This window comes from Armigeres subalbatus, unplaced genomic scaffold (assembly GCF_024139115.2).
Source record: "Armigeres subalbatus isolate Guangzhou_Male unplaced genomic scaffold, GZ_Asu_2 Contig1310, whole genome shotgun sequence".
Taxonomy (NCBI): Eukaryota; Metazoa; Arthropoda; class Insecta; order Diptera; family Culicidae; genus Armigeres; species Armigeres subalbatus.
In genome coordinates this window covers 311,305-324,426 of record NW_026942078.1, presented here as the reverse complement: position 1 = coordinate 324,426, position 13,122 = coordinate 311,305, and the positions used below count along the sequence as shown (strand labels likewise).

Below are 13,122 nucleotides of genomic sequence, written 5' to 3'. Positions count from 1 at the left end.
GGGATCGGAAGTGGGGCTGGGTCGGCCACACTCTACGTAGGGGCGGAAACGAAATCTGTAAGCAAGCATTAGACTGGAACCCAGCGGGACATCGCAGCAGAGGCAGACCCAGAGGCTCATGGCGGAGAAGCCTCAATAAAGAAATAAAAGAAGTCGACCGAAATCTAACCTGGCAACAGGTTAAAGCGATAGCCGGGCATCGCTCAGGATGGAGATCTTTCAAGTCGGCCCTTTGCACCACCGGAGGTGTACAGGATCCATAAGTAAGTAAGTAAGTTACCGCTAAATATGGCCATCTTGCCCCACTTTCCCCTAGTTCATGAAAACTGCATTGGTACATGCCGAAGACTATTTTTCAGAATAAAGTGATGTAAGGTACAGTGGGGTAAGTGGGTAAAGGGGTAAGTGAAGAAACGCAAGTATTTCACTGATGAAGCACAACATTATTCAATTTCACTTCACAATCATACAAGACCATTCAAATCAATGCGGTGAATAAGTGAAACATGAAATAATGAACCATTTCAACGATTTCAACATGCGAGAGTAAAAGTTTATTAACCTTTCAAATTTATCTTTTGCACAAGTTGTTTTGCGTGTCAATAAATACAAATAATTTTTATGTTGGTTTCCATAACACATTCAATTAGTGTATTGATAAGTTGGTTTTCTTTGTAGTTTTGAATTCCAGCCACAAAAATATTGATATGATCACCAAAAATTTTGAAAAAAAAATTTTATTGCTTTGCCTTTTTTTTACCATGGGTAAAATTTTCCGACACTGAATGCATTTCTCTATTTTTCCAAACACAAATAATTTCTATTAAACGTATATAAACAAATGATACCAATTCGAACTTATTTGAAGGCTTTTGGTTATTACAGTGATACGTGGTAATATTAAATCAGGAATACAAAGTGTCAAGCGTGTCAGTCTTTTAAATAATCCATGTTTGATAAATAATTCGTGAACTTGTTTTATTTATATAGCTTAAATAATTAAATTAAATAGTCCATGTTTGATAAATAATTCGTGAACTTGTTTTATTTATATAGCTTAAATACAAGAATCACTACTATTGCAAATATATCAACAATTATGATTCATTTAGTTGAGATTTATAAAATTTATTTATTTGTTAATGTAAACTCTTCTACTGAAATCATAAGTAGATTGTCAATGAAACACAATATGATTCCAGGTTTGATGAATATTTCAAAGATAATTTCTCTGCATTATCTGCCTAGGTTTATTATCTTACTATAAACCTGAAATAGAAAGTAGTGTTAGACACAAATGGAGATGAGATATTAGACCTAAAAAAATTCAAGTAAAGAAAACAAAAATCATTTAATGGAGGCATTAGTGCCCAATGAAAATAGATACTAAGGTATGGAAATCCATATTTTGTGTGCGTGCCATTCGTGTATGGCGAAAAAGCTTTCACTACTACATTCGAACGGGCTCCCATAAGAAGCCGTGCAAATATCTACGTCACCATTTGCTGTTTACGTTTTCCATCATCCACTAATACGCTTGCATTTGGTCTTCTTCCTCACCTTCTATCTATTCTCATTGATTAGTGCCCTTTGACTTTCATAAAGTGTCAAAAAGCATCACAACAGATCACAGTTATGCTCTATTCAGTATAATTATCATTTGCATGAAATATATGAACAGAAAATGTGTACAGCAACAGTTCGCTAACTGGGCGCCTTTTAACTGGACTGTTTTTCAACTGGGCGTTCGCTAACTGGGCCAAAGCCCAGTTAAAAAGCAGTTATCCGTCAAAAAACAACACTCAGGAAAATCGACACATACTTTATGGCAAAAATCCATGTATTTTGAAATATGCATATCATTTGTCGGCACATACTCAATTGCATACAAATTCACACATGGATACTATGACCCACATGGATAGTATGTGTGAACACTCATGCAATACATGTGGGCGCATGAAATATATGTGTCGAAACTATGGAATCCATTTCGCTACCCCCATTGCAAAAATCCATGTGTGAACTCATGAATATAATGCGGAGTTTTTTGTGAGTGAACAACAAAGACTCGGTGACGAGGGGATTCTGAATGGTATATTCTTACAGCTTCATGTAAAACACGATCACAACAATGCATCGCGAATTCCCTCGTCAGCCCAGTTAAAAAGCGGCGTTCGGTAACTGGGCTGGTGTTTTAGCCCAGTTAGCGAACGGTTGCTGTACTTATATTGAAAAATTCTCTTTAAAATCATTTTTTTTCACTTACCCCACATGTGGGGCAAGTGAAAAATTGAAACCGATTTTTTTGTTTTCCAAATATTTTGTATCCTAAAAGTATTTTTCAAAAATCTTTTTCGCAGACATATAAAAATTGGATAGATGATTCGTTATGTCATAAATATGATCAATTTCAATATTATATTCAACTTTTATGACTTGATGAACATGAAATATACGATTTCCTTTACCCACTTGCCCCACTGTACTTTATAGATGAAACTTCCACAACACTCGAAGGAAATTAACGGAAAAATTGAATTGGGAACATATTGAAAATTTAACCCCCAGAAGCACCTAAAATATTTTTTCTGGTTTTTAGGCAATTTTTTCAGCTAAATCTACTAAAAAGTCATAGAATAAACACTCTAAACATCCTAGTACCAATGACAAATTGGTAGATAATAGTTTTAAGAAGCTACTGACGACTAATGCTGCCATTATGTAGAGTAAAATTGATGCATTCAGACCACATTTCTATGAAAAAGTCTGAAAAATCACAAATCTCGTTTGATGCACTTCTAAATTTTCATGGATTTGGCTGAAAATAGATCAGGAGACTCCATTTAAGATATTTATTGAAATAGGCAAGGCAAGAGCACGCAACTCAAGTTCAAAGTTAATTGCCTATATTCCGGGTAGTATGCGGTCGGGTCTGAGCTTGACGACCGATTGGCAAATAGCACACACAACCTCACATGATCAGTACTATTGCTGATGAAGAATGTGTGTAGCCGCCACAAACATTCTAAATACTCACGCTCCTCTAATGTGAACGTGTACTACACATGTTGAAGTGTTGGCTTGGCAAATGGATCGAGAGTGATTCGACTATGCGTCCAACTTGAAAATCTCGAGCTCGTTCAATACCCGCTAGGTTGCGAAGGCCGACGGAGGTTCTTCGTAGCATAGTTGGTTAAATCACCAGTCTATAGCGTACTGAGGGTCGTGGGTTCGAGTCCCATCGAAGGGAAAGTGGTTACCACCAACACATTTTTCAAATAAAAATCTTCCACATAATGTACATATTCGCATCTGAGTTCAGAACATTGTAAATTAATGTCCAAGTCGGGTGGTTTAACCAGGAATATAGGCAATTAACTTTGATTGAACTTAAAAACATTGTAATTCCTTCATGGTTCTATTCACCCAGAGGAAATATCCTAAATGCCAAAGGCAATGAATCGCCTGCTTTGAGCGTAAATACAGCGGCACACCAGGAGTTAACTTTCTGAAATCAGTATGACGAAAGGCATCTAAGGTTCGATTTCTCAAAATTAAGCACATTAATCCAAAAAATATTTGGTAGGCTTAGTAGCGGACACTATCCTTCATAACCGGTACCAAATAGTTTTCCATAAAAAGTTCCTAATTTTGAGAAAACCCGCGTTAGATGTCTTTCGCCATACAAATTTCTGGCGGTTAACTCATGCTGGCTATTCGCGCATATACGATAGCGCCTGGATGTGGAAGCGGCGAGTAGAAAATCAGCTACTGCCAATAATTCATTGAAATGTATTATTGATTTTAAAATCAAAAATCTATAAAACATAAAAATGAATTTCTGTCTGTCTGACCCTTACTAAACCGATCGCCATGAAAATTTGTATGCAGAGGTTTTTGGTACCGGAAAAGATCGTTCGAGACCCCTCCCCCTTTGGAAAGGCGTGCTCCCAACACCAGTTTCTTAATTGTGCTTATTCTGCGTCTCGAATGACTCAAAAATTGTCGATTTCGACACGTCTCATGCGCCTTGATCGTGTAATATAAATGGGAGGTATCGACAATTCTCACTTCCTTCGCCTCACCCCATACGAGAAGCAGAATAAATACGAATAACTCGAGAATAAATCAAGCAAATGGAACCAAATCGAGCACTGGAGGTTTCCTGAAGGGAAGATATGTTTCTGTGGCGTTTCGAAACCCATCCCTATTCTGGAAAGGGGGACTCCCATACAAATGAAGCATACATTTCTGCATAACTTGAGAACTAATCAGAGAATAAATCAATTTTAGGCGAAACGAAGTTCGTCGGGTCTGCTAGTGTATCATATATGTAGTAAAGCGTATTTTCGGATATAGTGTACATATACACCCTTATTATTGTTTACGGACGAATAATACTTTCGAACAAATGCGAAAACCGTTTCACCCAGGGGGGGGAGTAAGCCTGTCATCCACGAACAAATCAAGCCTACCTAAGATGTATTATCCGGGCCTCGCCGCTTGGGATAGGCGGGCCACCCTGGGCCACCCCGCTTGGCAAGTGTAACATTTTTCCAGGGGGAGAAGGCGGAGCACTGAATCCCTACCCCAACATGTGCGACATCTGGATTTGGTTCTAAACTGTAAACAACAGTGTTAATTCTCTACCACCTTTTTGTTATGGCGAGGCAATTTTTATGCACACTTTTGTTTTCGATATTTTAACATTATTAAACACTCAATCATGCAGCATTATAACGATGTGGTATGCTTGAGATGCCTGCTTGATTATAGGGACTCAAAAAAGAATTTATTTGCAGTAACTAACCGAATATAAAAATGTTCGCATTAACGATTGCGCCCTAACACCGGTTCTAAGCTTCGATGCAGAGTACACGAGCTTTGTTCGCCAGTGACAGGCGTATGAGGCCCTTGCATTTTTCGAACTGGAATCTTGTAGGATATTGGTTAACCTACACTACTGCTGACTAACGAAAAAAATGTGGGATTGTTTATTTACATTTGCTTCATACTACATGCAGAGGAGGCGCGATGCACCGCATATTACCCCCCTGGTTTCACCAGTTGATTTTGCTGGCGTAAACGAGAATACGCTTCAACTTTCTATTAAAAGCGCGTTCGCGCGTAAACAAGAATATGGATGATAAATCAAATACAAAACATTTACAATTTCCTCAAATTTTATTTTCAAAGTTCTAGCTTACGCACGCTAAAGATTCGAATACGGGGGAATTAGGCATTGTTTTGTGTCCCCCTCCGCCAGGCGAATTTAACTCCGTTCTATTTTAATCAGCTGTTAGCATATTGGAACACTTTCAGCACAGCATTTTTGATATACACAATGTAGAAGAAGTGTTGAAGCTCAGAAACATGTTCGAATGGAAGGGAAGGTGGATTGAACGCTTCTAGTGTGGTGGGGGTGGAATTCGTAGAGATAGAGGACTATTAGTTGTTGGCATATGGATTGGTAACAGGCAATAAGTAAGCAATCGATGCAAGGGGAAAGCATAGATATTGGGGATGACCTTTTGCGTTATTATGTTTTATAAATATGTCTAGTTTGTATAGGATTACAATATTAAATTCAGTTTTGAGTGTCTGCCCTCAAATATGGTTCGACCAGTTTAGAATAAAAACATTCACGATTTGTAATTTAGTAAAAACTTCAAGTCTTATTGTTTTTCTTCTCACGATAGTCTTTGATCCACTTTTCAATGCGTTCCTTGAGTTCCGTTGCTGGTATCAGCATGTCCTCTGTGAGCGGTTGTCGGTTGAAGGGATCGGTACTGCTGTTGAGTAGATGCCTGGTGATAATTGAACGGTCCATTATCGTTCCGGACGGCAGTATCACTGGATCGCTCATCAGCGTGTCCATCAGTGGGTCTTTGAAATCATCCGGAGCATCGGCAAACTCGTCCGCATTCTGCTGATTCTGGGCGTAGATTTCCGCCGCTTGATGTATTAACTTTCGGAAATCTTCCACTTCTACTGGAGTGCGGATACCGAGTCTTTCCACACGGTTGGCAGCGTCTTCAAAGAGGTGTTTTTCAAAAGATCGTTCATCCGCAGCCAAAGCAGCGGCAAATTCATCACAGCTTAAGTGGAGATAAATATCGATCAGCTGACCGAGTAGTCTTCGTGGTTCCCAGCCATATTTCATGGGATTTCGCACACGTAAATCATTGCACTTTGGACCGCACAGTTGTTGCAAGTTGTAATTCAACATCGAACTCAGTCGATCAATAAGCTCTGGCCTCAGGAAGGGTTCCTTGATGTCAATCGTGAGATAGTGGAACATGTCTACTGTTTCACGGGCCAGGGTTAGATACGATCGACACTGTCGCTCATCCTGCACCAGTTGCCTCTGACGACTTTGTTGTGCTTCCTGGCCGAGGTCGTTCCATGCCAGATCCTCCATCATCAGTACTTGTGTCTCGTGGATACGTTTCAAGTATTCCAGACATTCGTCAAGCAGATACGTGGTATCATTAAGGAAGAAGTTGACAAACTTAACGAACTGTTTTCCACTCTTAGACTCTTTGATGATTGCCTGTCGATGGACCACACTATCCCACAGACCTTTAAACAGATGACTGATGTGATACCGAATGGTGAACTTGTCGTAGAATTCGGTGCTCTGACCAGTTGTTTCGATGTCGGTGTAGAACTTCATTAGGGCACTCACCAACGCTCGCTGAGCCAGATCGTGGTTGATGATCTGCAGGTATAGACGCTGGGATGCCGTTTGGATCGTGGGTGAAGTAACGAAAAGCACCTGAAAGATAGGATTGATTAAGATTTATCTTTACTGAAACATAGGATGTAGGTAGCTCGATTTGTCTTTATCATTGTTAGGCATATTTTTCGAAACCCTACATTTTTTATGCTTTCAGTGTAAGAATAGTAAAAGACCGGAAGTAATTATAAGCAAGCCACCACCCAGGGTGGTATATTTCGGGTGGCACAACGGGCGAGTTTTGCGAGCGTTGGTGAGTGTTTTGCCGTTTAAAACAGAAAAAAATCATCAAAAAATTGCCATAAAGAAACCGTATCAGCTGTTGTTTACTTTTTCAAAGTAACAAATTTGAGCAAAATGTTAAAAAATTTCAATGAAGCGATGTGTTGTCAACATAAATACGACGGAATCTTAGTACTGCATGAGCAAAATCTTGTGCAATACTTTAATTTCAACGAAAATTATTTCTTTATTTTGGTTATTTGTAAGAGGTCATACACATATTACATAAGCACTTATGGGGGGAGGGGGGGGGTCTGTTAATATCTTACGCGCCATATAAATAAAAAATCTTTTGTATGGGCAAAATCTTACATGGGGGGAGGGGGGTTGAACACCCAGAAAAATTGCTAACGTAATTAGTGTACGGTCCCTGAGTTGGTAACATTTTGCCATAGGAAAACCGTGTGAGTACAAAATTCACCAAGCGGTTTTATATTCTTGCCAAAATTACTTCTATATTTTTGCCTTTCTCGTACATCAAAAGTGGTACCGAAAGGCTATCATTTCACTCCAAAATCGAACTTTTTATAGAAGTCTCGGAAACCCATGATGTTATATACCTACCAATCATCTCAGCTCGTCGAGCTGAACAAATTTCTGTCTGTCCGTGTGTATGTGTGTGGGTGTGCACACGAAAACCGAAAAACATTAGCCACTTTTTCATATAGCAATTCCAGGGTGTCTACTCATCTGTAAAAACAAAATTCCCTGATTTTTCCAGGTGTTTTACATTAATTTCCAGGCAAAAACAAACGTGCAATATATAGATTTCAGCAACAAAATGATCAATTCAAAAAAGTAAATATAGCGAAAAATATTATTTTAAAGAATTTTATTTTGGTGGCTTCACAAAACAATGTTGTAAATTACTTAAGAAATTCCTTCAGGAATTACTTCGCAAGTTCACCCAGAAATTGCTTCAGCCATTCAATCAAAATTCCTTCAGGAATCACATAGGAAATTCCTCCAGGTATTCCATTGAAAATGTCTCCATAGATTCAATCGGAAAATCCTCCGGATTTTAAGAATTGCTTCAGAACTTCCTCCAGGATTTAATTTGAAAATTTATTTGCTAAAACTTTTGAAAACATCTCAAGGAGTGTTTCGGAAATTCCTTTAGAGATGCATTTGGCAATTTCTTTACAATTTGTTTTGGAATCCTTTAGGCGTTTGTTCGAAAATGTCTTGTGAAAATCCCTCGGAATTACCTTTATAAAATACTTTGCAGATTTCTTCAGAAATCCTTCTAATTTTTTTTTAGGAATTTTTTTTTTGGAAACTTGGTTAAGAATTCTATCGGAAATGTGTTGATGCAAAAATATGAGACTGCTGGGTCCATTACGTTAGGCATAAGGACATTAGGCATAATACCTTCTTTATGTCGTGGGCTGTTTTTGGGGCATTTTATGCTTAACATCCTTTATGCCTAACGTCCTTATACCTGTTCGCGTGACCAACATCTAGTTTGCTTGGACCTAGCAGCCAAGGTACCGGTACTATTAGTGTCGAACGGCCATGTTATAGCCTATTCAGATTAGGGGCTGTCCATATATCACGTGGACAGGTTTTGCTCAGTTTTCGATACCTCCTCCTCCAGCGTGGACAATTGCTCATACCAATTTATAAAAAAATATGAACTGTGGACTTCTACCATACTCCCCCCTTCCCCTAAGCTGTCCACGTAGTATATGGACAGCCCCTTACGCCATTTATGATCATAAATATCATGATAAACAACAACCTGCTGCCATCTCCATACATTCAATTTCCTTTTCCGCTTTAACACGATATTTATTACGATTAATAATCTAATCCCAATCTGAATAGGCTATTAAGCTTATTGAAGCATATTTTGGCAGAATTCAATGGTTACAGCACCACTAGCGTTCTATTACTGCTTTACTGTAAAAACCTTCGGAAAATGCTTCGGATATTTTTTCAAAACTCCTTGGGATTGTTTAGGAACTCATTCAGAAGTATCTTAAGGAAAACTTTAGAAAACACCTGGAGGAGTTTTTCCGGATATTTTGCTTTTAAGAATTCTTTGGAAATACTTCGAGAATACCTTTAGAAACTCCTTTGAAAAATCCACTCGGGAATCCTTCGGCTATTCTTTCAAGAATTCCTTCAGCAAAAATCCTTCACAAATAACTCTACACTTTTTTTAAAAAATCCCTCCAGGTTCCCTTTCGGGAAAATCGTCCGGAAATTCGTTTTGGAATTCCTCCGAGAATTTATTTCGATTTTTATCTTGGAAATTCCTCCAGAAATAATTTAGGAAATTGCTAATCATTCTTATGGGCACACTTTTAGTGATTTCTTTGAATAATTCCTTGGAAAACTTATCCCGAAATTCCTTCGGAAATTCCTCCAGGAATTGCTTTGAAGAATCCTAACTAGTTTAGTATTTTTTAATATATTCCTGAAGTATTTCCAAGGGAATACTCAAAGGAATTTACAAAGCAATCCCTAATTGATTTCCCGAATAAATTCCTGGATTTCAACAAGAATAGCTTCGGAAATTCTCCAGGAATTCTTTAGAAGATGCCAAACGTTTTTTGCCGGACAACGATCCGAACGATAGTTCACTACATTTTCAATAGATTTGATTGATTTATTTATTCAAATATTTTTAAGGATTTTTTTCATCTTTTGAGAGAATTTCACTCATGATCACCGGGTATTGGAATTCTCTGTCTCCGTCTTTATTCTTCCTTCTTCTTTCTTCCCTCTTCCTCCTTTCTTCCTTTCTTCACTTTTCTTCCTTCATTATTCTTTCATCCTCTTTTTTCTTCCTCCTTCCTTGTTCGTTGATACTTCATCTATCTCTCTCATATTTTCTCATTTTTGCCTCCTTTTTTATTTCGTCTTCCTCCTTCCTTTTCTTTCTTTCTTCTTCCTTTTACTCTCTCCTTCCTTGTTCCTTCTTCGTTCTCCCATTTTTCTTCTTCCATCTTCCAGCTACCATTCTTCCTACAAGTATTCCTTCTTTATTCCTCATTTCTTCTTGCCTCTCTCTTCTTTCTTCTACCTCTCACGGCGTGTGTATGGGGAACCTTTATGACAAAAAAATGAGCATGGCTAAAACCTTCACCACATGAAAATATAGCTTTCTATCTTTCATTTCCTGGCTGTTTCAAAAAAATCTACCGAGGGGCCTCGAACAACTTTTTTTTTTTTCCAATTTGAAACTTTTTGATAATGAGCTCTCTATCATAACCAACGGAAGCTATACAAACCGATACAAATCAACAAAACATATCTATTATTAGAAAATACTGGTACGAACAATGCTTTTTAAGTGTGCTATCAATATTTTGCTATGCTATCAATATTTTGTATGGGCTCAAAAACCATAGAGTAAAACAGAGCCGTAATAATCGAATTCTATTCAATTATAATATACATAGAAGTAATTTTCATATTCATATCTTTGAAGCATCCGTTACATTTGAATTGAATAAAATATCAAATTTAATATATAGGTTGCTACGATGTGTGATTACGTACGCAGAGGTTTTACATCGTAGTAGCCTTTCAGTGGTAAAATCAGTTGCATACCTGAGTACACGTGGAACGTGAGGTGTAATCAGCTCGACGTGCGGACCTTTGAAAATAATTTTTAAAATGAAGCCTAAAACGCATGAAGAAAATAGAAGTAAAGTGTGTGTATTGTGTCTTCAAAAGGTGAATTTAAGACCAATTTCCGAAAAAGCGCTGCAGATAATTAAAGATCGGTACATACCAGACATTGAAACTAAAAACTGGTATTATCCAACACGAATATGTTCATACTGCTCATTTGCTGCTTATTCTATTGATTCGGAAAGAAGCAGTGAACGTGTCGTGAAACTGTTCCCTTATAAATTCAATATCAAAATTGATACAAGAAGCGGACAGGTATGTGAGATTTTTTAAAGATTTTCGAAGCATCGTATAAGAAATTTATTCAATTTCGTTAGGCTTGTCAATGTGAGATATGCATAGCTGCTCGTGAAAATATCACAAATAAATCCAATAAGAAGAAAAAGGGACGACCACTCCTTCTAAATGGCACTAAAAGGCCACGCTTGATCAATATGTGTAGCCAGTGCTTTACAGAAACTGGAAGAGGAAAGCCTCATTGGTGTACCAAAATCCAATTGCACGATAATGTATTGCATATCTTACAAGAAAAAGCAGATAATGGCGGAGATAGTATTGTAAGTTCATATGTTAAAACAAAAGCAACAAATGACGACGGATTCATATCACTATCTAATCTTCGAGGGTTTTCCTCTTCGTGGACTCAGAATCCAGAGGTTTCCAAGAGACACGTGCTTTCGGTCGATGATCTATTTCTGATTAAGAAAAATTGCAATTTGAGTACTCGAAACACCATAACACTTAGCAATACTCTAAAGGCTCTCGATATTCCAATTGCTTCTAATTTGCCCAAGGAACTTACCACACTCAATAAGCGGCTGGGAAACTATTTTGAGGTAACTTTTTTGCCATTTGATGTAAACGGAGAAAACAAGAAACAACAATGTATCGCTCTTAAGCCTGTTCTTTGTTGCAACAGTGTTCCGAAACTAGTCGAATTTATTCCTGTAGCGCGGAACATCACCAAAATGATTTCTTCCTCAAAATTGGTATTGATGGTGGCGGTGGCTTTCTGAAAATCACATTATCGGTGGTGCAGAAGGATGCTAATGAGAGTTCTGAAGCAGGAGAAAAAAATTTCAAGAGTACCGGGATTAGAAAACTACTTTTATTAGCTGTGGTACCGGGAATTCCGGAAAAGTATGCTAACATTTCCCAAATTTGAACTGTTTTGATGGAATTAAATACATTGGAAGCCCTAGTTGCAGGAGATTTAAAAATGATTAATCTTATTCTCGGAATTATGGGCCACTGTTCATCGTATCCGTGTCCATATTGTTTGGCACCAAAAACCAAGCTGTGCAATGAATGCGGACCATCAAGAACACTGGAGAACATCAAGAAAAACTTTTCACAATGGCAACATAGTGGAGCTACCGAAAAACTAACGAAGAAGTATTTTAACTGTGTCAAAGAACCTCTCGTCTGTGGCTCTTTCAGTGACGAAATTGTGATCTTATGTCCTCCTCCCGTGTTACATATAACACTTGGCATAATAAATGCCATTTATAAGAAGGTTGAAAGCATTGATGCCTCGACAGCGGAGCGATGGGCAACAGCAAGTAACAGTACGAGGCACAGTCAATATGGTTTCACTGGCAGGAATTGTCATAAATTGATTGGACATCGTTCGATTCTCAGTGAGACTGGGCCGCTAGGATTGCTTCGAAGGGTAAAACCTTAAGTTGAAATGCATTTGATATATATAAAAATATATAAATATTTGTGTGCAATTTGCAGGCCGTTGAACAGTTTCATTGGCACGGCAAATGCTGGGTAAAGCGTACCATTGGTACTTCGCGTACCTGAAGGAATAAAATTGACCCCATCTCGCGGTCCTTAGCCTCTTACCCAGCAATTCCTATACCTACCTCCCCGCGGTGCTGGCCGGGATACGAGCAACCTTAGGGAAGATCGGGTAACCAACCCCGGTGGGAACTATGGTCGTATGCCGACAGGGAAGGGGGGGTTTGCTCCTCTCCGGAGGTGCAAATCTTATTGAGCGTCTGTTCTCCATGTCAGGATCGGCTCACAACAGCGTCTGTTCTCCATGTTAGTGGCGGCTGACCATCGTCCGGGTGCCAGCGAGGGACTCTAAGTGAAACTGTGCACCATGGTCCACCGGAAATAAGGAGGAATGGTCCTCCGGAAATTTAGGGGGTTTGGTGTCAGGCCCTGCAAGCCAGCCAAAAAAAAAACTCACGCAACGAACAATCAACAAGAGAGTACGGACCGGAACCATCGGCGAAGACCACTGCGACGAGAAGGGACTAGCGATTGGAAACTCGGTTCGTGGAACTGCAAATCTCTCAACTTCATCGGGAGCACACGCATACTCGCCGATGTGCTCAAGGACCGTGGATTCGGCATCGTAGCGCTGCAAGAGGTTTGTTGGAAGGGATCAATGGTGCGAACGTTTAGAGGTAATCATACCATCTACCAGAGCTGCGGCA

The 13,122-nt window shown here is 38.8% G+C and overlaps 1 protein-coding gene across 1 annotated transcript in view; it reads right to left on the bottom strand.

The window, feature by feature from the left end:
- Positions 1-5,168: 5,168 nt before the first annotated feature.
- LOC134202627 (ubiquitin conjugation factor E4 B-like) overlaps positions 5,169-13,122 on the bottom strand; it is a 39,457-nt gene continuing 31,503 nt past the window's right edge. Inside the window, exon 4 of the mRNA XM_062677642.1 lies at positions 5,169-6,781. Coding sequence (XP_062533626.1) covers positions 5,672-6,781 — 1,110 coding nt within the window. The 3' untranslated portion in view covers positions 5,169-5,671. The remainder of the gene's footprint in view (positions 6,782-13,122) is intronic.